This window comes from Petaurus breviceps, unplaced genomic scaffold (assembly GCF_028583685.1).
Source record: "Petaurus breviceps papuanus isolate PSGF00001 unplaced genomic scaffold, PetGlider_PUasm1.0 185, whole genome shotgun sequence".
In the NCBI taxonomy this organism is placed as follows: Eukaryota; Metazoa; Chordata; class Mammalia; order Diprotodontia; family Petauridae; genus Petaurus; species Petaurus breviceps.
The window spans coordinates 2912725-2936786 of record NW_027185797.1 but is presented as its reverse complement, the minus strand read 5'-3'; the positions used below and the strand labels follow the sequence as shown (position 1 = coordinate 2936786).

Genomic DNA, 24062 nt, shown 5'->3' with positions numbered 1-24062 from the left:
ATAGATAGATAGATAGATAGATAGATAGATAGATAGATAGATAGATATGGATGGATAGAGTGCACAGGATGAGTTGAATATTAAGGGATGATATCTAAAAAAAATGAAGGGTGAGAGCAGAATATTTGGAAGAAGGAGAAAGGGAGAGATAGAATGGGGGTAAATTATCTCATAAAAGAGGCAAGAAAAAGGTTTTACAATGGAGGGTAAGAGGTGAGAGGGAATGAATGAACCATACTCTCATCAGATTTGGCTTAAGAAGGGAATAACATACATACTCAATTGGATATCTTACCCTACAGAAAGTAGGGGGAAGGGGATTGGAGAAGGGAATGATAGAAGGGAGGGCAGATTGGGGGAGGAGGTAGTCAGAAGCAAACACTTTTGAAAAGGGACAGAGTTAAAGAAGAAAATAAAATAAGTGGGGGCGGGATAGGATGGAGGGAAATATAGTCTTCTATGGCATGACTATTATGGAAGTGTTTTGCATAACTAAGCATGTATAACCTGTATTGAATTGCTTGCCTTCTCAATGAGGGTGGGTGGGGAGAGAAAAAGGGAGAGAATTTGGAACTCAAAAGTTTTAAGAACATATTTTTTTTTAATGCAACAAATAAGATATACAGGCAATGGGGTATAGAAATCTATCTTGCCCTACAAGAAAGTAAGGGGAAAGGGGATGGAGGGTTGATAGAAGGGAGGGTGGACTAGGGGAAGGGGTAATCAGAACACATAATCTTGGGGTTGGGGGGGATGGAGATGGAGAAAAATTTGCAACTCAAAATCTTGGGGATGTGAATGTTGAAAACTAAAAATAATCAATTTTTTTAATTAAATGCTTGTTGGTTGACTATCTTGCTATACAACACTTGCCCTCCTAAACCAAGCCCTCTATCCTCTCTCCCACTCCTTCCCCCACCCCAAGTGACCTCACAGAATTTCAGGGAAGTTTTAACCGTGTTGTACATCTCAGAAATGTATTACTTTTTTTTGACTTGGTGAGTCTTCTTCTCAGTGCTGTGGTAATATCTATAATCCTTTTATTCCAAGGAAATACCTGTGTCCACCCTCTGTAACCACAGTGCTATTTGCTGTCCTCACTCAGAGTCCCTTTGGGTGCCGCACCTTTGAAACTTGGTGATCTCCAAGCCTTTCCTGCAGGTGTGAGCAGTCTGAGCCTAGTCTTGCTTATAGTGTAGCAGGGAAAATTCCGGGCCAGCTGGTTGCAGGCAGCGCTGTTCCTCTTGCTAATGTGACTTGCTCTTGAGAGAGGCTGCCAAGATCAGTGACTTGAAGGGCCATTCTCCTAGAGCTGAGAGGGCAGGGAGATGCAGCATCATGGCTTCACCTTGGCTCACAAGCATTTCTAACCTGTTGACAGGAAGTTGTTCCTGACCCCTCTCTGCACACCCTCTCTTTACTTCCTATTTATCCTGTACACAGATTGTACATATTTGTTTGCTTGTTGTCTCCCCCACTAGACTGTGAGCTCCTTGAAGGCAGGGATGGTCTTTAGCCTATATTCATATTCACAGTGCCTGGCATACAGTAGGCACTAAATAAATGTTGGTTGATTGACCTACCTCATAGAAATGCAGTTAGCTCCTAGATGTGTGAAAGTGAAGTATGTTTGCAAGAAGAAACCTTTTAACCTCATCTTTTTTTTTATTTTTCCTGTTCCCTAATAAGTACTGTAGTCTTAGATTATCAAAGACCTATTTTCTCAGGCTTTCTCTTTTCCATATCTACATCCATGCTTTTCAGACTTCATTGTGGTCACAACTTACACATTGATAAAGGGAGAATCACAGGGAGTCCTGCTGATGGAGATCGCAGCCCTCTTGATATGTATCTAACCTTCTGGTCTGAGCTCTGAGTGTCAGCAGAGTACAAGGAGATCCTTTCCCCCAAAATTGGTATTTATTTGCACTCTGGTAGAAAGCATTCTTTGTCAGAAATCTTGCATTAAGGGCATCCTTCGGGTTTCATCAAACATTTGGGGAAATGCTTTGTGGTGGGTCCTTCTGAAACAGTCATTTAGAAACCTCCAAATGAAGGGTGATGCGTCTTCAAAAACAGCAGACTTTGGATCCAGACTTTGGAAATGGACTCCCTCCTCGCCTCTGCCATGGAGAATCCCTAGAAAGTACCACCTCTTCCAAGAGGCCTTCCTTGATCTCCACCCGTGCCAAAGTTGTTCATTCTCCCTCTCAAAATTAATTTGGATTAGCTTATTTGTGTCTAGGTCATATCCTTTCATGGACTATAATCTTGATTTCAGGGATTGTTTCCAGTTTGGGTTTTTGGATGTCTTAGTCTTTTTCTCCCAGCTGTCTTTGTTATTCGTGTTTTTGTGCCACCCTCAGTAGGTGATCGTGCTCCTGCTGACCCACCTTGTGCTTGTGAGTTGTTTTTCTGGTAGGGGCGATGGATCTGTGTTGAGTCATTTCTTTTCCCTCTTGCGATTCAGTATTACCAGTTGTCAAATTAAGGATGTTGGGTCAGTGGCTGTAGAACCATAGGGAATGCAGCTCCATGGTTCTGTCTTCATTACTATAAATGGTGGAGCTGAGCTTCACAGATTTGGCGAGATTTTTTGCTTTTTGGAGGGGGGAAGGCAGGGCAATTGGGGTTAAGTGACTTGCCCAAGTACGTGTAAGTGTCTGAGGCTGGATTTGAACTCAGGACCTCCTGACTCCAGAGCTGGTGCTCTATTCACCGCGCCACCTAGCCACCCCTTCACAGATAATTTTATTGCTATTGGACATGGCACCACAAAATGGAAATGGAGACCAATTTAAACACAACTGAAAAACCAATCAGATTTAGTAGCTCCCTTGTAGCTGCACACCCTCCTCCTTATCGACTGAGCCTGTGTTTGAGCAGCTGTTTGCACCTTGGAAGAAAGACTGAGCCTGATTTCCGCTTATACTGAAGGACCAGTTCTTAACCTGCTGTCATCACTTTTCTGTTCTTCCTGAAGTATATTTGTTTTTCTTATCTGGCTGTACTGCTTACCTTTATTCTTTTTGAAGTTACACCCTTCCTGTGTTTATACTTCTTCCCTTTTAGAGGCCTAGGGCAAAAAAAAGAGGATGGTTTGTGTGAGTGCTTATTTGAATTCTTGGGCCCCTTCTCAAGATGCTGGGTCACTTGGCATTTCTCCATGGCCAAGCTCTGCATTAGAAACACCCACTCACAAAGGCTCAGAATAAAGAGAGATAGTAGAGGCACTAGACAGTTTAGAACAGGGCTGGGCAACCTGCGACCTTGAGGCCACATGTGGCCTTCTAGGTCCTCAAGTGCAGCCCTTTGACTGAATCCAGACTTCACAGAATAAATCCCCTTAATAAAAGGATTTTATTCTGGAAAACATGGACTCAGTCAAAGGGTGCACCCGAGGACCTAGAGGGCCACATGTGACCTTGAAGTCACAGGTTCCCCATCCCTGGCTTAGAGCCAAGAGTTCAGTTCTCTGGTTTACTTCATCAGCAGTGAATTTTTGTGTTGAGGATTAAAGAATTTTTTGGAAAGATTAGACTCTGGTACTGTTTTCCTTCTCTTCTTGTCCCCTTACCACTTCATTAGCTTTCAAACTGGATTATCCCTTTCTCCCAAAGCCCCTCAGTCAAGATGCTTCTCCACAGACGGTAACCTTTGTAGTGCTGACGGGGGAATTAGACACAAGTATGCAAGAATGGTAGCTAACAGTGACTTTGTCCTGTAGTCTTGGAGTGGTGAGATTTAGACCTTACTAAACATAGTATCTTTCTCCCATTTGTTTATATTTTCTTAAGTGTCGTACATAGGTTAGAAAAATGTTTCTTCTGTAAATTGATAATACTAGAAGTCTTCTATTTTCAGAAGGGTTTCATCATACCTTCTTGTAAGCATACACAAACTGTGTCTCTCTCTCTCTCTAACCTAGAATATTGCTGGGTTGTCATTATGGTAGATGGAAGGAATCTTCCGTTTTTTGTTTGTTTTTAAATGACTAGGTAGTATAGAGTATTGGGCTTGGAGGCAGAAAGTCCTGAATTTAAATCCCGCTACACTGACTTTGTGATCTTGTTTAAGTCACTTAGTCTCTGTCAGCCTCAGACTGTTCATCTTTAAAATGGGGTTAATCATAGCACTTACATCACAGAGTGATTATAAGGAATTCGATAATATCTGTAAAGTGCTTTGCAAACCTGAAAAGTGCTATATAAATGTTAACCATTATTATTGTTGTTATGTTTCTGGGGTACCTTGGCTTTTTTAGATAAGGTGATGATATTTTTAAAGGTCAGTTCTATTCACTTTTTCAGTGTTTGTAAGAGATGCATTCGAAAGATGGATCACCACTGTCCCTGGGTTAATAACTGTGTGGGAGAGAATAACCAGAAGTACTTCGTACTGTTTACAGTAAGTTTACTTTATAAAGTTTGTTCCTCTCCCTCCCTAATGCAGTAATTCCAGAGAGGGTCAGTGATCTTCTGAATGTTTGAGTGGTCATAATGAACCATTGTTACTACTCAAATACTGTATTTTGGGACCATGACCATTTGGACAGATTACATAAGGAGCATCTTTATTTCTATCTCCTTGGAAAGAGATTGTCCTGACGTAATGAGTGACATAATTTAAAGAATTTCATTTTGGTCGTTTAAAGTAGCTTGGAGGGGTTTTTTTAGGATCTTCCCAACCCATTCTTAGAACAATAGAATGTGATAGCTAATGGTCACTGATAGCCAGGAATCACGTACTAAGATCAGCCCTGCCTTGGATCTAACATAGTGTACCCAAGGTCACAAAATCAAAACTAAAAGACCGTCACATAAGAAGAAAGAGACTGGGACAGACCACTCCCAGACCAGTCAGAGGCTCCTTGGTTAGCACTTGTGGCCGGCTGCCCACACCTTTATCAAGGCCCACCAGGCAGAACTACACCCAGGCTAAACTTGCTTTTTAGAAAGGTTTCCTTTTCCTCCCCTGCATCCTTCCTGACTCAGACCACTGTCCCTAGGGTTCTCACATAGCTGAAAGTCCTTAGACCCGATTTCTTCAGCTTACTCTAGCCCCTGAAGTTGCATTTCTTCCATGTCTTTGTTGCAGATGTATATAGCTCTCATTTCCCTGCATGCCCTCATCATGGTGGGATTTCATTTCCTGTATTGCTTTGAAGAAGACTGGACAGGTGAGTATCAGCCAGTGTTTCCTTCCCCAAACAGAAGTTAAAAGCAGACTTTGAAGGTTTGGGGTCATTTAGTTTATTAGGAAGGAAAGAAAAAAAAAGATCAGACTAATCTTAATAAGGCAAAGCAATTGACTCCATTTTTATCGTGTCAGTGCAGAGTAAAGGCATGAGTTGAGATGAAAGTTTTTAGAAAGCACGTAGGGAAAGAAGAGCGGTTTATCAGCAGTGGGTTGGTGCTGAATCCAGAAGATCAGGTCAGAGGAGGAGGAGAAATGCTCAGAAACTTAGGGAAAGCACCTTCTTTAAATAAGGTGAAGTAAGTGATACAAGGCTGGTATCCTCCTCTGGGCTAGCTTCACTTGAACTGTGCACACAAGTCTTAATGTTCTAATAGGGAGATGAAGTTTTCCCTAATGAAGAGTACATACACATAACCTTGTTCATTTGTTAGAAATGGAGAAAAGGGGGCGGCTAGGTGGTGCAGTGAGTAAAGTGCCGGCCCGGGAGTCGGGAGCCTCAGATACTTAACACCCACAAAAAAAAAAAAAACTGGCTGTGTAACATTGGGCAAGTTACTTAACCCCAGTTGCTTTAAAAAAAAAAAAAAGAAATGGAGAAAAGCATGTACAAAACCTCAAAAGAACCTCCAGAACCTTACAGGTGCTGCGTGAACGGAAGGGACGCCTCATGGGACATGCAGCTATTGGTGATTGGCCAAGGATCCCAGAGTGTTCATATGATCAGAAGGCTGTCGTTTTTGTTGTCTCTTCTACTCCTTCTTTGTTCCCCCGTTTGTGTTTCCCCATTATTCTGGTCGTGTTTCATGTCTACTTCTATGTGTCATAATGTCACTAAAAGGAGAGGCGTTGTCATCCACTGTCATGGACTCCAAGCTTCTGCCTCAAGGATATGGATAGGGAAGGGACTGGGTCAGAGATTGCCATGCACCAGGCTTATTTCTCCTGGATAGCAAACACTCCAGGGCAGCACAGGCCAGGGTCATCGGTCAGGCAACAAGTACTCCTCAGCTGCATAGGCTACCATGCCAGGAGCTTGGAATTCATATTAAAGAATGGGCTTGATCTCCGCCTTCCTAAGGAGCTTACAGACTGATAAAGAGACAAGACAGAGAAAAGTATAATGGACACAAATGATAAGTGTTCCTAGAAGAAGCCAGATGACACTACCAGAAGGTTACCCCAAAGTTGACATCTGACTCTGGGATGTGCTGTGATATTTAGGCACTTAGTCTATGGTTAAAGTTAGTTGGTAGCACACATCAGCTGGGGAGGGAGGGGAGACATCTTAAAAATGTCCTAGAGAGGGAGGAACTGCCAGAATCTGCTAGAATTAAGAATTTGTTCACCTGAGGAGTGGGGTTGTAGTGTAGACACGTCAGACCCCCAGGCATAGGGATGATCCATAACAGGGATATGTCTGATGACTGAGGCAGTTGCTCCCAGAGGGGCAGTCCTGCATACAAGGAGTTTAGCTTTGATTTTCATTAGGTTTGCAAGAGAGATGGGCCTTGGGAGAGGAGTGCCATGGGCTCCTCCAGGCTAAGGGAGTGTGGGTGGAGCCACAGCAAGAGGATGTGGGTCCCTGAAGGTCTGTTTTCTATAGCAAAGCCCTATTTACCTGTTCTATCTGTGACTAACCAAAATAAAAAAGTGTCGTGGCTGATTCACAGAGCTTTGTTTTCCAAAGTTCTTTTAATCTCTCGAAAGAGAGATTTAATTTTTCTTTTTTGTTTTAACGGTAATAGCATATGTTTATTTAACATGCATACTGCACTAAGGCAGTCAGAAAATTGCCAGCAGTCTTTCTTGAGCACAGTCAAATCGCTATCAATCAAGTTGTTTGTTGGTTTGGTTTTTTAATACTTAATCACATTTCTAGGTGGAAGCCAGATTCTTTTTAAGAAGGGCTTTTTGTTCAGAAACATTGGGCCAGCCAGCTTCTGAGGCCCTTTTAACCTTGATATTCTGCCTCGATGACCTTCATCTCCCTGCACTGTTTCCACAGAGATAGTAACCAAGAGTAATGACAAAAGCTCCCGTTTCTAAGAGAGTCAAGGTTTACAAAGTGCTGTGTATACGTCTTCTCCTCCAGCCTCCCAGCCCCCTGCAAAGTGGGAGCTGTACTCTTGTTGCTGTCTGGCACAGGACGAGGCTGGGGCTTCAGAAAGTGAAGTGACATCATCTGTCAATGCATGCAGAATTCATGTGGTCATTGCAAGAGCCAGGTGAAGCATGAAGCAAGTCAGCGACTGTGCCTTTAAAAAACCTGCCAGATGCTGCAAGTCTGTGTGCCTTCATTTTAATTTAAAGAAGGGAAGACAAGAACGTGTGTACTCAGGAGGGAAAAAGATACTTTGAAATGATGCAAAGAGTTTTTCTTCAGTGCTTTGTTCTCTGTGTTCTGTTTAGAATGATTAGGGCCCAGAAATCTTCATACCCCAAAAGCCTGATGCATAGTGCTGTTCCACAAGGCCAGGACTTGTGTGTTCACTAACCAGCTCTGGGAGGCCTTGCTCAGCTAGGATGGGAAGGAAGCTTCCTCTCAGAACCCAGGACCCCAAAGGCAGGTGGCATGATTTGGAAATGGCCAGGAAGTCCCAGTCTGGTGGGGAAGCACAAGGCCTGTGCAGGTGAAAAATTGAAGAATAATATAAGAGCTAAGTAATGATAAACCTAGCAGTAGCAGAGGTCTCCCAAGGCAGGCAGTATGCAATGACTTACCAGTGAATGGAATAGACAAGGGAGCGTACGAAGTTGGCTAAAAAAGATCTGAAACTCAGAATGTCAGTAAGCTCCCTGTCAGGCTTGTGGAGAGGAAACAGAAAGAAACTCAGAGGTTTTGTAAATGTTAATGCAAAAGAGGAGTGTCAGGTATGGCTCACTTGTGTTACCAGTGCAGAGACTGGAGCCAAAAGGAGGTGAGGGGACTGGCCCGAGGTCACACAGCAGGCTCCTTCCTGCTCTTTCTACTATGCTCAGTGGTCTCTCCTTGATTGCTGACTTCAGGAAGAGCAGTTGCTGTGGAAATGAAGGCAGAGGAGTGTATCTTTGTGGACGCGCTCCCCCCCATCACAGCGTCTGTGTTGTGGAGTTGTCATTTCCTTCTTGTCCTCTTCCCAGTCCCTTTGCTTTTTCCAGTTGGAGGAGGCAGGTCTTCCGTTATGGTTGGGAAAGTGCTCGACTAAACTCACCAGACTGGCCTTGAGAGAGAGTTTAGGAAGCTGTTGTCAGCAGGTGATGCCCGAGGGCGGCGCCCCAGGGGGCTGATCCCGGGCCTTTGCCGGCTCTGTTTTCCAGAATGCAGCTCATTCGCCCCGCCCACCACGGTGATTCTCCTCATCCTGCTGTGTTTCGAAGCCCTCCTTTTCCTCATCTTCACATCTGTGATGTTTGGGACCCAGGTACACTCCATCTGCACAGATGAAACGGTAAGTACCCCCTGCCCCTCCCCAAGCCCAGGAATGACCAGCATGGGGCCTCAGGTGAAGAAGGCTGGTGAGAGGACCAGGCTCAGTGTTCATATTGTGCGGCTTGAGGCTGCATGAAGGGCTCTTTGGCAGGAATTTCCTCCATCTGAGGTCAAGGTTAGTCATTTGAAATGTCTTTGAAAGGTTCTTTTTATCAAAAGAAAGTGTTCCTTCTTGGCGCCTCCGTAGCTCTGGATAACATTCTGGTTTTATAGTAAGCTCTGCCCCAGAGTGGAAGAAAAAGCCCATGAAGAGCTCATTTCCTTCTGTAAAACCAGCAGGGAGCGGGAGGACCATCAGGGTTCCTGCCCTGGTCACGTGTCCATGGGAGGCAGGGCCCCCAACTGACCTTGAGCCAGCAGCCCTCACTGGGGGGATCAGGCCTGGGCAGTGTGCAAAAAGAAAACCTTGAGCATCCACAGGCCTGGCTGCCTTCTTTTCAGTTAGAGTCACTGTACTTCTGCTGCCTGCCCTCCAGCAGAGACAGAATGACGTGTGGGTTAGTGTGACCAGCAGGGAAGAATGCCATCTCCTGAGTGCTTCAGCAGCTGGAGTAGACAGTCTTGCCACAGTCCCTACGTGCACGTGCCCACATTCACACGGTGTCCCAAAAGTCTCAGTGCAGGATGCTGACCGGTTTGGACTTCAGTAGCTTTTAACAGCACTGAGACTTTGGGAACATTCTGTGTATCCTGTGTGTGTACAAACACACACACACACACCCCACTCTCACACTTTTATTTGAGCACCTGCTCTGTGCAGCTAGCCATTGTGGTCTCTGGGATGAGAGCAGAGCAAGGGTGAGGCTACAGAGATTTCTGAGACACTCTTCCTGCCTTTAGTGAGGGGACAATCCCATCTAGAAAATGATCCTCACTGTGAGAGTAGAAAGCTCCTGAGTGTTCAGGTTAGTCACCCCCACAACATTCTGGGAAGGAGGGCCTGAGAAAAGCTCTTTCTCCGTCTCAGGGGAAAGTTTCTCCTCTTCTGTTAGGCCGGGTTCTCTTCCTGACTCCTGCCAGAGTCATTGGTCCCCATTAAGTCCCCCATATTCTTAGCTAGTATCTCCTTGTTACAGAGAAGGAGGGTCCTTCCTCTCTAGCTTTAACAAAGGCCCCTACTGACCAGTTGTTGGCAGTTCTTTCCAAGAAAGAAGGAACTAGTGTTTGAACAAAAGGCAGGCCAGCCAGGTTCCTTTGATTCAAGTCTTGGTCGCCCAGAGCTGCAGGCTGTCGGAGCGGGGGTCCCCTGAGGTGAAGTAGTTACAGATGATTGTCCCTAGCCATTGTGACTTATACAAAGAGAAGAAGAGTCTGGTTAGTTCCTATGAAGTAAAGTGGGGCCTGCTAGCTCCCTTCCTTCCTGGAGGCAACAGTTGACAGAGAGCAGGGGCCGGGCTCACGTCCAGGGCCTCTCAGGACATTCCCTGGTGCCTGTTGACCATGGTGATGGGCCTCAGTAACTTTGTGGTTTATCTTCAGTTGCAAGAAAAAGAATACATTTGTCCTCCAGAGTTCTGATACCAGCTCTAGACCCTGATTTCATTTTACTGTGTGTAAAGAATACTGAAGTTGTTTCCTGTAACAGGGGCTGATTGGTCTGATTGCTTGGAGAGGTCTATGCTCTTGCTTTTAACATTTACTAATTTAGTATCTTCCCTCTGCCCTCGTGTAAAGTTCTCTTAACTTTTTCTCAGTTATCCGTGTATCTCTCATTCTTCGTGCCACCCATATTCTCACTCTCTGTGATCACTCCTGGGAAAGCTAACCACACTGGAAGTACTGTCTAACCTTTTGTTTTTTTTGTCTGCAAACTGGTCATGTTTTCTTCAAACAAATCCCCCATGAAATTGATCCCAAATTATCATTGTATTTTTCACGATGTCAGATCCCTTCTGGCTCCTCTACTAGACCCAGCTTAAGACTGAGCCACATTCCTGACACAAAGCCAGCTTGAGTTCTGAATAATCAGACGTTGGAGGTGATTGCTAGATGTCTGCCACTTTTGCTGGGTTTTTCCTCTTCTTAGAAAAAAGAATGCTTACAAATGTGTATTTCCTCCACCCCCTCAAAAAAAGTTCCATCCACCTTTATCATATTTTTTCCGGTTTAAAAGAAGGAAAAAGAAAAGGAAAGTATTTCCTAGATTACTTTTTTAAAACCCCACAGAGTTTTGTTTCATTTGCCATAAGGCAATGGACATTTCCCTTCCCCAAAACAAAACCTTGGTGATGCAAGTGCTTGACTGAAAGTGTGATTGTTCTTGTTTTCAGGGAATAGAACAATTGAAAAAGGAAGAGAGAAGATGGGCTAAAAAAACAAAATGGATGAACATGAAAGCAGTATTTGGCCATCCGTTCTCTATAGCGTGGCTTAGCCCATTTGCTACACCAGACCAGGGGAAAGCAGACCCGTACCAGTATGTGGTCTGAAGAATCCTTGACCAGCAGATCCACTAAAACACAAAACCACATGACAGCACTACCGTTCAATAAATTTTACATGAATGTTTAAACCGAAAAAGCAAAACAAAAACTTTTTTTTAACTTCAAGTAAAATGGCGAGCATTGCAGAGAAAAAAAAGCCCCTTTCTGCTGATGAGCTCCGTTTTCTCAGGCTGTCCAGGCATTTTTTTGGTGGTTGGAGCTCCTCCTCCTCTTCCTCATCCTCATCCTCTTCTTTTTGTTTCAAAGCCCTTTTAAATTAACTTTCCTGGCCTTTGGTTTCCTCTCTGCTTTCTGTTTGGCATCACTAACGTGGAAGGGGCGCTGTTTGCCGGTGGTTGTGCCCTCCTCTCCTAACTCTGCGAGTCGTGACGTTGGTGGGACTGACCTGTGGTGGTCCCAGCAGTGAGAACAGAGCGCCATCTGCCTCTCAGAACCTCGGGGTGCCAGCGTGGGGACCCGAAGATGGACGCTCCATCACTGATCTGGGAAAGGTTGAGGATCAGGGAATGAGCCAATCAGAAGGGTCCTCTGGGGCACTGGCTTCACAGGACCATGGGAGTAGCTTTAAAACAAGGCCCAGGGGTCTCTGCTCCTTGCTCCTGATAAAGGAAAATCAGTTCTGTCTAGCTGCCTTGTTGATGGGAGAGAGGGAGGGAGGGATGGATGGGGTAAGTGGGAGTAAAGTCTTTCCACCAAATCAAGAAATTGTGCCCTCTATTAGTCAGTAGAATGACTCAGATGGGCAATTTCTCCTCAGTGCAAAATGCCTTAGACTAAAAGAAGAATGAGAAATGTAACTTTAGGAGAGCCGCTCAGGCTATTGTTTCCTCAGTGAGATGCCAGTTAAGCAGTGTTAGTGATGGGGAATGCAGAGGTGGAGGAGGTGGCAGAGATGCTGGCATCATAACATGGCCCCTGCTGCAGGCTGGCATAGACACACCCTCCCCAGAATGATCTGTTTTGACACACCCTCCCCAGAATGATCTGTTTTCAGGGATTCGCATTTACAAGCCGTCAAAGCAAAGTCATCCTCTGATACTTACACACAGTGATACACACACACACCTAAGTTGGAAGCAGTTTCAATGTTAGAGTCAAAAATGCTACTATCATAGATGATGTGGGGAGAATGGGTGGCACTCTACTCTGGCCTGTGGCTTCACAAGCCAGGAGAAAGAAGGGCATGTGACCTCAGCCTATGTGACCAAGGTAATGGGAGCAGGAATACAAGAATGTATTTGGAGGGAGGGGAGAGGACATTTTGAATGCCAGGTGTCTGAATTCTTAACAGTTGGTTTTTTAAAAAATCTTTTTCTTTAGCTTTCATTTTGAGAGTATGAATGAGATGTACTAAGCATCAGTCCCAGTCTGGGTGTGGAGAAAGTCAGTAATCTGTGCCACTTTTCAGAAAGTAATGTCAATGTGCCACATCTTTTTGAGTCTGTCAATGCTTCCATATGGAAAACACATGCAATAAAATTTTTCCAAAACTTGTTTTCTGATTTAGCTCTGTGACCTGTTGCAATATAAGGAGAAAATAAGCAAATTCTCTCTGCAATTGGTGTGACTTTTTTCCCCATAGTTCCTTTTTAACCAATCTTCTAACACTCCTTCTCTGGGAAGAAAGAGGTTCTAATTGACTCTGCCCACTGAGTGAGTAGATGTCTCAAGGACCAAAACCTATGTTCCTTTGTTTTCCCTGCACTAAATTCACTGTGTGAATTTCAGGTCTCTAGCTTCTGTTACTATAGGAATGAAAGTCAAGATGATAATATTTCACACTTCAGGTTCTTGGGAGGAAGGTGAATGTCTTTTGAATGTGACCCCTTGGTTAGAAGCAAGTTAAAACAAGAAAAAGCCACTGCAGACAAAACTTTGCCTTTTATCTTGCTAGTATTGCTTTGTAGAGATCTTAGCTCTTTGGTTGTGACCTTTCAGATTGAAACAAATCATTTCCTTCCCATTTGACCAACTTATTCAGTGACCTTGCCCAAATCGATTTCCTTTCCCTGCCTCACTTTCTCTATTTATGCAACAAATAATACTTTTACAGTGCCCAGGAGAGAATGGGACTGTTTTCAGGACCTCTTAGCAATATTGTCACCTTTTGTAAATTTTTAAGGTGGTTTAACTCAGTAGTAATACTGATTGCTTAGTTTTTGTTTTTAAACATAACTAAGAAAAAATTGCCATTGAATCTTCATAGGAGTCTTAAAGTGACTCACCCCCAACTTTGATTGGCTTTTTGGTAGTTCCCATGTCTAGCTGCCTTTATCCAAAAACACTCCCCCCCCCCATCCCCACCCTCTTCCTATCCAACTCCCCTTTGGATGGGACAGTAAGATGAAAGAAAAACATCACTCAGTGGTTGAATGCCTTTGTAATAGAAACCACTTTCACCATTTCTAAGGACATTTCTGTTCCTTTGAACTAAATTATGTTTTTTTAGTAACTTTCAAGTTTTACCTGAGTATCTGAGGAGAGCAGTCAATGTTTTGGCATGTACACATGTACTGAATTTTCTGTGCCCTAAAAGCATAGGAAGCTTTCTCTGTGATCAATAATTTCTCATGTATATGATAACATTTGCCAAAAGAAGCACATTGTAGGGTTATAAATCGTAGTCAGCTTACAGCCTTCCTTATTGTAGCATTATTGGATGTGGACTCACTTTGATGTAGTGGGCAGAGTCATGGGTGGGAACTCAGAAGACCTGAACTTGGATCTTGGCTTTTCCACTCACCAATTGGCGTGCCTGTCCTTAGCCCAAAGGCCTAGTTTCCTCCTCTGTCCAGTGACGAGGTTGGGATGGCCTAGATGAACTCTCAGGTTCCTTTCAGCTCTGGGATCCTGTGAGCCCGTGATAAAGTGGACAGAGGCATCCTTGGATGCGCCTTGAGAAAAGGTGCTATTGGAACACAAAGGAATACTGCCTGAAATTCCTTTGTCTTCCCTCATCTGTACCTTAATACTATGAAAAGGATCCTGGGCACATCTCCCATAAGGGATATGCATTGGTGGTGCAGTGTGAGCACTGGTCTCAGAGTTGGGAGCTTGGGTTTTGGTGCTGGCTCTGCTGCCTCTTGGCTCTTTGGCAGAATGAGGGAGTTGGATGCAGCAGTCTCTGTTGTCCCCTTGCAGCTCAGCAATTCTATGATTTCTGCTCATGTTAACTACATGCAAAATGAATGCATATGCAAATCAGTGCATCGCTATTGATTAATGTTTTGTATGCAAATTAGTTTGTGTAAAGATATGTATATGCTTGTCTGTGTTTGGTCTTGGTAGAGGCAGCATGGTGTAGTGGGGAAAATGTTGAACTTTGAGTCAGAGGACCTGGGTTCAAATCCCTGCTGTGCCACTCACTATGTGACCTTGGGTAGGTCACATACCGTCTCTGAGCCTCAGTTTCCTCATTGCAAAATGGGGGAAATAAAGCTTGCACTACCTACCTCACAGGGTTGTTGTGAGGAAGGCGCCTTGCGCTATATTCTTCCTCCTTCCCCCATTAGATTGTAAACCCCTTGAGGGCAAGGACTGTGTCCTTTTTTTCATCTCTGTATTCCCAGAGCCTAGCACAGTGCCTTGCACATAGTAAGCCTTTCTGTTGAATAACATCATGTCTTCACATAGTACTTCCTTTCTGAGACCCTGAGCTTATCTTGCACCTACCAACCACCTTTGGGTCACCTAAGCCAATGGGAAAGGGAAAGCAGGGGGTCATTGAGATCACAAAGAATGTAAAAGTCTTTCAGTCCCATCAATCTGTACTTCTTTGTACCTAGTGCAAGGCACTGTCTGTGGCTACTTATCTCCTCTTCCCCACTCCCTTCCTCCCCACCATCCAATCTGTTTTACGAAAAAAAAGTAGCTTTGACATAGCCAAACTGACTAATTCATCTCCTTGTTTCCCCTCATGTATTTGGGCAAAGTTACCTACTAGCCAAAGGGTCAGCGATGGAAGCAGGGGAGAAAGCTGGGCTAGAGTACTCATCCAAATGGATAATGGGTCTGAGCAGCCTGGAGTCAATGAGCTTTGTATCATCCTACATGTAACAACAATATAGATGCATTTGTATTTTTGTCCTTTGTATGTGGGACTACTTTTTTGGTTTTGTTTTTCAATATATTTAACCCCCCCAGAGAATGCTATATATGAGAATGCCTTGTAGAAAATAAAGAATTCCCCACGAAGTGGGAGCAAGCTGTTTGTTGGCTTTTGCCCTTCTCCCAGTAATTCAGTCCTATGGAAACCTTCCTTTTCCCCACACCCACCGGGAACTTGTCTCACCTCAGTCTTAAGGTCGGTCTTAACCCCTGCCTTCTGGGTGTGTGTGAATGTGCATCTTATCAATGTGTACACCCAGAAAAGAAAAGGTATTTTTGGGGCCCAGCTGAGGGATCCTGCCTCAATGAGGGCATGCTGGAGCATATCATTACCCAGAAATGTCTTAGGGAAACTAAAGGATGGAATGAACAGAAGGAAGAGCTACACTTAATTTATCCTAGGGAACAGTAGTCCACAGGTGTCCTGGCTGTCCATAAATAAGAGTAATACTGCTTCCTGGTTTGTGAGAGCCTGGGAAAAGGGCCCAGGGAAGGGGGAGGGGGGCTCCCCGGCTTTGAGGGCCTAAAGAAGAAGGCGGTAGGAGGTCCTCTTGAACCTCTAGTCCTTGGACCAGCTGTATTCTCTGTGTGGTCACAGAGAAATTGGTTTGCTTCTGCTGTAGGCCAGATCCACACGAGTCAGTGGCCCCCCTTGTACCTTCTGGGAATTTGCATTTAAGGCATTTCTATTTCTGATCTTTATGCTATAGTTTGGTGCTACATCAAAGTTAGGGATTTCAGCTAGTAACTCACATTCATCCTACCTGCGCAGGCCTGGGGAACCCTCTTTTGGCACTGAATGACCTCTCTTCATTCAGACTTCTGGCAATGGCCATGGTTTCTTTACCTCCTTCCTTACCCTTCTCACATAGTGTGATGGAGTGAGAGGAGAGTCAGAGGCCTTGTGTTCACATCCCAGATAAGTCACCTTCCCTTTCTGGAACTCAGATGAAAGGGCTGGGCCAGCTGGTCTCTACAGTCCCTTCCATGTTTAAGGCCTGTAATTCGCTGAGGCCCTTAAGCAGGCAGAAAGAAGTCCCTTTGCCTCCTCAGTGCTCTGCTGCTCCCCTCAACCCTCTCCCATGAGGAACTTGAAGTGTATTCTGGTCTCAGGGGAGAGAGTTAATATTTACCTTCCTTGCTGGATAGCCAACTTTAGGCTCCCTGGACTCCAATCATGATCACTGGAGCTGATGAATAGGGGTGTGGCGGGTCAGACTTACCCTTTTGGGAGATCGATTGGACTGGGAAGTCAATTAATATCTCCAAGCCTCAGTTGAAGGTCTTATCAAATGATAGGATGATACCTGCCTGATCTCTTTGATGAGATTTATGTGAGGATAAAAGAGCTGGCAGGTGTGAGATTACTTTAGAAAGTTAAGAAGGGCTACAAGGAATTAATTCAGTTTCTCAAAGAATAAGCCCTATTAAGTGTCTGTGGGTAGAGAGCCGAATACAGAGGCAGTGTAGGTAGTGGGCAGAGTTCTAGGAGACAGTGTAGTATAGAGGGAAGGGCCCTGGCTTGAATGAAAGGACCTGGGTTCAAATCCTACCTCAAATACTAATTATATGACCTTGGACAAATCGCATCACTTGTGCCTCAGTTTCCTTAACTGTAAAATGAGGACATTTGACTAGCATGCCTCCTAGGCCCCTTCCACCTTGAGGTCCAGGATCCCATTAGGCTGTCCTCTTCACAAATACTGGCTTTGTAACCCTAGGCATGTCATTTAATTTCTCAGTGCCCCAGGCAACTCCCTAAAGCCCATAAATTGATGAGCAGATGCCTGCCGAAGTTGGTAAGGGGAGTTTACTCACTGGGAGTTTTCACAAGTCAGCCAAGCTTCTCCCCAGGGGAATATAAGAGTTGTGTGATGCTATGGGAAACATTCTGGCTCAAGACTAAGAGGCCGCAGTTTGAATCCTGCTGTTTATATTGCTCCCTACAACAGCTGCTATTTCTGTCCCTATTTTACTGATGAAGAAACTGAGGCAAACAGGGGAAGTGACTTGCCCAGGGTCACATAGCCAGCAAGTGTCTGAGGCAGGATTTGGAATCAAGCCTTCCTTATTCCAGCTCCCATACTCTGTGCACCATAAGTCACTTCCCCTCACTGGACCTCATTTTTCCCATCTGTAAACTGACCCATAAAGTCTTCTTTCCAGCTCTCGAATTTCCTGACCTTGTGAATGAAGGGAAGGTCTAGTTTCTCCCAAGTTCTTATCATGAATGAGCTCCACAGTGACTGAGCAGCACTGTTCTGGATGGGGGCTTTTCAAACCCTGGGGCCCATGGAAATTCCAGGTGATTGCTGCAAATGATCTCATACAAGAAAACTCAATATTTCCCTAAGTAAATCCTCAAGTTCCTGGCTATTGCCTCCCAGGGTAAAAAAAAAAAAAAAAAAAAAGAAAAGAAAAAAACCAGGTGCCTTGCACAAGGTCCTGAAAGGACCAAACTATGCTGTCACGTCCGCGACCCACCATCTCATCGTGACCTTTCAGAAACAAGGGGAAGAGAACTGCCTGGTGGCAGAGAAGCCAGCAGGGCCAAGAGTGTTAAATAGAATTGTAATAGGGGAGAGGGGGCAGCTAGGTGGCATAGTGAGTAGAGCACTGGCCTTGGAGTCAGGAGGACCTGAGTTCAAATCTGGCCTCAGACACTTAACATTTACTAGCTGTATGACCTTGGGCAAGTCACTTAACCAAATTGCCCAGCCTTCCCCCTCCAAAAAGCAAAAAATAATAAATAGTAGGGAAGGGGAGGTACTTGCCCCATGCATGAGTCAGTCAGTCCTCAATTCTAAAGCTTCATGGGTAGATTTCCTTGTGATCTTGGGTAAGTAATTTCTCTACTGAGGCAGACCTCAACTTCCTCATCTGTCAAATGAGAAGTTTGGATAGGATGATCATCCAGATTTCAGTCAAGCCCCCACTGACAGTAGTGTGTGAGAAGAGAAGAGAGTGCGGCAGTAAAGGCAGTGAGAGGTTTGGGTGTGGCAGGTGGTGGCATGATTGGTTAATGCCCCACACACTCCTGGAAGGCCAGGAGACAGTGATCACAGCCCTGGATTTGGAGCTGTAGGACCCTGGCTCAGATCCCGATGATATTTGTCAGTGGGCACTCATCCCCTTCCTCCCTCCCTTCCTTCCAACAGCTCCCAGAGTTGTGAGGATCCCACAAGATGGTATTTGTAAAGCCGTCGGAGCAGGGCCTGACACACAGAAGGTGCCTTCCGAATGGTTATTCCCTTCCTTTCCCCGTTTCTTTATTTTCTGATCAGCCCAGAGAGGGAAGGGATCTTATGCTGGTGGTTGTGTTTGGGGCCCTGGACAAAGAGGCTAAAGGTCAGCCTGTGGCTCTAACTCCTTGTAGCTTCTTTCCAATGCTGTCTTTTTGAATGGCCTGCCTGGTGAGTGATGGTCACAGGAGCAGGTGAGTGGACAGGGGTGGGCAAGAGGCCGGCAGCATGGCTGAGTTCTGCTTACCCCCTCTCGCTTGGGTTCTTTATGAGCTTTCAGAGGGTTCCGCCCCTTTCCCTTATTGATGGTTCTCCCTCATTCCATTTCCTTTACATGGTTCTGGGTTTGCAATGCCCATAATGGAGGGAGAGGGGTTTTCACATGCTTTAGTCACTGGGTTTCCTGCTGGCCAAGAGATTCTCAAGCTGGGTTTAAAAGGCACCCCAAGCCTCCTGTGGATGGGAACAGGCCTGCCACCATCTTCATATTGGGTGTTTTGTACCAGTTAAGCATCAGCTAATAGTCTGGCCCATCCAACAACTAGCCTCACTTGGTCATCTCGGCATCTGAAATCACTAGGCTGCCCATTTCATCTCGTGTGATCAGTCAGATCACTGTCATCATACACTCAAGTGAGCTGGGCAGGCTGGTCCACTGCCCAGGAACTGGCTGGCCAGCAGGATGGTGGCCTCAGTCTCGTGTGTCCCTGCTTCTGTGGGATGTGCCTAGGTTTGGTGCTGGTTGGGGATGTTTCCTACTGTGGGTAGAGCTTGGAGGAGGAGGGACTCACTTGAGCCAGTGCAGTGGAAGAGTTGGAGGCAGGGTTCAGAGAGGCATGCCTGGCCTTCCTTTGCCTGCTGTATTTTTCCATTGCCACCCTTACTTGCCTGGTGACAGTGATGCCGTTGGACAGAAGAGGCCAGCCCGGTCACTTCCAACTGTGTAACTGGCCAAACCCATCTCCTCATCCATAAAATGGGTGGGTTTGGCTATGAGCATTAAGGTTTCTTTGAGCTCTTATATTGGATGAAAGCTCCCTAAGAGTCCATATGTTTCATGTCTTGTCTTTGTACCCCCAACACTTCAGACAGATATCTAGTACATAGTAGAGCCTCATAAACGCATGTTGATTGATGGCGGGCTTCTCTGAGCAGTAAGCACTCGCTCCCACCTCTGCATGTTACTTCCAGGCACGTCCCCATTGCCTCCCTCCCAGAGGCTTCTTCTGTGTAATGTGAAGTCTTAGCAGTAGAGTGGGGCATAAAATGGGACTTTGGGGGTCCGGAGTTACCTTGTGTCCTTCCATATGGGTGTTACAGCTCTCTTTCTCTTCTCTCCTTTTCTCTTCCCCTTTTTTCCTCCAGGGCATCGAGCGGCTCAAGAATGAAGCCCCAACCTGGGAGAGGACCGTCAGTTGGGAAGGGATGAAAGTAGCTTTTGGAGGCAATTTCTCTCTGAACTGGTTTAACCCTTTTAAGAGTGTGGGCAACAAGACAGACCTATCTCTTGCAACATCACCATCAGGACCAACCTCAGGAGGCAGAGAAGGGTGCTCCGAAGGGTGCTCCCAAGAATTGGATGAGTTTGAGGAAATAAAAGCATAAAGAGGCTCATCCAGTGTCATTTGGGCGTCAGAAGGGCCCGCAAGCCCCAAGGATACACTTTAGAAAGAAAACCCAAAGCAGGAAAGAAAAGACTTGAGGGATTTCCCCCGAAACCTCCCGTCTGGAAAGACTATTCCCTTTTATCCCATTCCTCCTCCCCTTCTTACTCCTGAGAGGAGAAGGACACAGCCTTTCTCTGCGGTTCTCTGAGAATGTGGAGTGTTCTTGCACATAGAGTGTGGCCCTCCCCTGTAGTGCTGGACACTGAGCTTGCTTTCTGGCCACTGTTCTCAGCTCACCATCATCAAAGTACATCCCGGAGGCTGACTCCTTTTACTTTTGCTTCTCCTGGGAAAGCTGCCTTTCTGAAGGACCAGATGGGGCCCTACTCCCAGGCCTATGGAAGTGGAGCTCAGGCAAGCACCCAGAAAGAGATAGCAGAGAAGGCTGGAATGGGAGGAAGGGGTTTGGAGGAGAGTTAGGCTCGAAGCCTGATGACAAGGCCTTGGCCCTCGGGGTTTGTGGCCCCCAATTACATCCCTGACCTCTTCAGGCTGGCCAAGAGCAGATAGAAGTTAAGAAAAAACAGCACTTCCCCAGATGTGGGAGCATTTCGAACATCCCCTGCCGCAGGGGGAGAGAAGGCAGGGCAGGCCAAGAGCGTTCCCTATCTCGTGTCTTTATGTACAACAGCCTGACTCCTTCTTGTCTTGGGCTCAGGCTTAGAGAAGTCAACCCAAACGGATTACAACCACTACAGAAAGGACCGTCCCACTATTAGCTAAATTTCTAGGACGCCTGGCCACTGATTGGCCCAAAGTGCAATACGTTACTCATGGGAATGTCAGGGGTTATACCACTGAGCTGACATATTTGTTTTCCTGTCTCTAGTGGCAGGATTAATTTAAAAGAAGATTCTAGTGATGAGTTCAACATGTACAGTTCTAAAGAGATTAATTTATGCACATGTGCACTGGGAGATATGGCTCATATTGGGAGCATGGCACAGGAAATCGGCCCACTGATAGGCGATTTTCATTAATCAGTCAGCAGGGTTTGGCTAGCACCAAAAAAAAAAAGTTTACGACCAATATAGTCAAGTGCCTTTATCAAGATGAACAATTTGGAGATTATATTACCTTATAAAATAATGGGCAAGTGTGAGTGTCTGTGTATTACAGATAGGAAAATCCATTGAAGGGCATGGGTGTTTTTAAAGCCAGTTGATGGCCTGAATGTATGTGTTCAGTCTCTGCTGCTGGATCTTTTCTCAGGGGACTTTCCTTTAAATCTCCCTTGGAGGGAAAATTTACCAATTCATACAGGCTAATAATAGGGTCACCAGGAGGTTTTAATGGAAACCTTAAAAACAGTTAAGCCTTTAAAAGAACAAGTCCACCTCCAAAGAAGGGTCCCAGCTAAAGCAGTAAAGTTGGTGTATTGAAAAGATAACAAAACTTCTGTTTCCAAGAAACTCATTCCCTCCTCAAGTTAGTGGGGTTGATGTTTTCCCTTGGTCTAATCAAAGAGCTATCCAGCTATTGCTTGGCTGTAAAAGAAAGCATTGGATTTTCATTCCATGTATCTTATGGGTCATACGCACACACACACACTTGCACATATACACACACATTACTACTTACTGTATTCTAACATCCCTGGCCACACCCTCTGTTAGTCAGGTGTGATCCTGGTATCTGGATACTGACTTGTGACGATATAGCTTTGATGGGGCAGAAATGCTCTGGCTTGACATTTGGTCATCCCTCACCCCCGACGCAAGAACACTGAATCATCTTTCTGCCTAGTGTTCCCACCAGCCACTTGGTGTGAGACCAAGTCATTGCTCCTTAGCCAGATGTCATTCAGAAACCTAATGCTTTCCCCCGCCCCCAACTCCTGTGACTTAACCCTTCCCTTTTGCTGACTAAGGCTGCTGGGCTTCAGTCCTGTTTTTCTAGTCCCCATTTAGATGAAATCAGCTGAAAACTAACTCAGTTGCCCTGCCCAGATTTGTCTCAGCTGGCTTCAAACCCACCCAGCAACTGCAGTATACTACTCTAACATTCTGTGTTCTAAGCTCCAAAGAAGGCATGGTTGCCCCACCTTTAGTAACACCAGATCTGACTTTTGAGGACATGGATGTTCGTAAGAAACAGCTGAGATTTTCATGGATGGGAAGAGAAAGGATAACAAAACAATAGCCTTGTCAGAATGATGAGCACAAAGAAGGCTCCGTAAAGTGGATGCTGGAATCTTTGTTACTGGTGTGCACTCTTACTGATGCAACCAGCGCAGGAGGGGAACGAATAACTCCGTAATTTCCACCGTAAGCACACAAGAACCCAAGACCCCAGAGAAGGCCACTTCCTCCTTTGATCCCTTAAGGTTTTGTGAGGCATCTGGGTTGGCCATTTGGTTTCTCTGTAGCAGCTTTATTATTTATGAAATGAGAACAGCCTGAGCCTGAGGTGGATCTTCAGACCAGTTAAACTTTCATTTAAACTACGTGTCATTCAGTGGCTAGGATCCCAGCATCATTGTCTAAAAGTGAGATGTCCTGTCATTTCCTCCAAAGGACCTGTTCTCTGAGGGTAAGGACGACAATGTTGTCCTCCCATTCAACCAAGAGGCAGATCAGGGCTTAGAGTACAAGGAATTCTATACCAAAGAGCCAGCCTATGACTGTGGAAGGATTGTGGTTCTTCCTGCCATCTGTGTGTGATGGATGAAGTAGCATTAGGGACTGAGTTAGAAGGAAGAGCCTGAAGTCTGAGCTCCAGAATCAGACTGGGGCAGTCGGCCCACCAGCCTCTCCCAAAGGAATGGGCAGTCCGTTCATCAGAGGTGTGTTAACCTATTCTACCTCTCTGCCCAGCAAGGAGTACATACCAAAGGGAAAAGATTTTCTACGGACCCAAAGCAGGGTCTTGGTTTGGGGCTTTCACTTGAGATGGCAGCTAGGGACTTGTTCACTGGCTTACCTGCACATAGTAAGAGCCGAACAGTTCCCAATCCCCTTGTCTACAGACCAGGAACAGCAGCCCCAGTCCTATTAGTGACCCCCAGTTTGGAGTGCAGATACCTTCCTTTGCATCTGATGCACTGTCCCATCAGGCTCCCTGCTGCGAAAGTGTCGTTCTGTCCACAGTGAAATGAACCCAAGCAGTTCTGGACACGGTAGCCTACCGTGGAATAGGGTTGCAGTTGATCCTTCTGCAATTCTTTGGCCACAACCAAAAGCTCAGTCTTCAGGAATTTGCAAAAATTCTTATGGCCAAGGAAATCATGATATGGGCTCTATTGTCAGAAAATGCTGGGCTCAAGTATTTGCCTTTGGGTGTGAAAGGAGGAGCCCTTACTGGGAGTTTGGGCCTCCACATTGGCATCCAGGACCATTTTCTCTTGTATTGAGGAACAAGAGAGTTCTCCTGGAAACTGTGCCCTCTCTTGGCCTCCCGACTTCTGTATGCCTGTGTAAAGTCCCGGGTAGGGGAGAAGGCCCATCTGGGCTACATGGGGGCGGGGTGGTTCTTTCGCTTCAGGGGTGTCATGCACCTCCATAGCCCATAGCTGCTGCTCCTCAGTTTCAACCTCCAAATGTTTTCTTGTGCTCTTGGTGTCTGTAATAATGTTTGGGGCCTTGGAGAGTTTGTTTACTAAAACATGTCATTTCTCTCACTGTCGTCTCAGCTTTTGTTATTTATCACCAGCAGGGGTGGGACCAGTGTCTTCAGTGAGCGGAGTCTATAGGATCTTTCTAGGCTGGAGCTCACTCTTGTGTAACCAGACCCAACTAGAGCTTGAGAGCCCTAAGGGGAAGGAGGGCAGAGATGGTGGAATATAGCTCTTATTGTGAAGGATGAGCAAACTGAACAAAATTACCCTTAGTCGATTCAACGTGCATTTATTGAGTGCCTGCTGTATGCATAACAAGTCTGATCCAGGACCCATGAGGAAGACAAACAAATATAAAATATGGCTTCTTCCCTCCAG

General features: G+C 45.5%; 1 protein-coding gene across 4 annotated transcripts in view; it reads left to right on the top strand.

Moving 5' to 3' along the window:
• ZDHHC3 (zinc finger DHHC-type palmitoyltransferase 3) overlaps positions 1 to 23747 on the top strand; it is a 73729-nt gene extending 49982 nt beyond the window's left edge. For 3 of the 4 annotated variants that reach the window (XM_069088335.1, XM_069088336.1, XM_069088337.1), the window contains exons 4-7: positions 4311 to 4407; positions 5098 to 5179; positions 8497 to 8627; positions 19827 to 23747. In XM_069088335.1, the coding sequence (XP_068944436.1) occupies positions 4311 to 4407; positions 5098 to 5179; positions 8497 to 8627; positions 19827 to 20066 (550 nt within the window). In that variant the 3' untranslated portion in view covers positions 20067 to 23747. Of the gene's footprint in view, positions 1 to 4310; positions 4408 to 5097; positions 5180 to 8496; positions 8628 to 10938; positions 12605 to 19826 lie in introns of those variants that run through there. The other variant, XM_069088338.1, reaches the window with a different exon arrangement.
• The last annotated feature ends 315 nt before the right edge of the window (positions 23748 to 24062 follow it).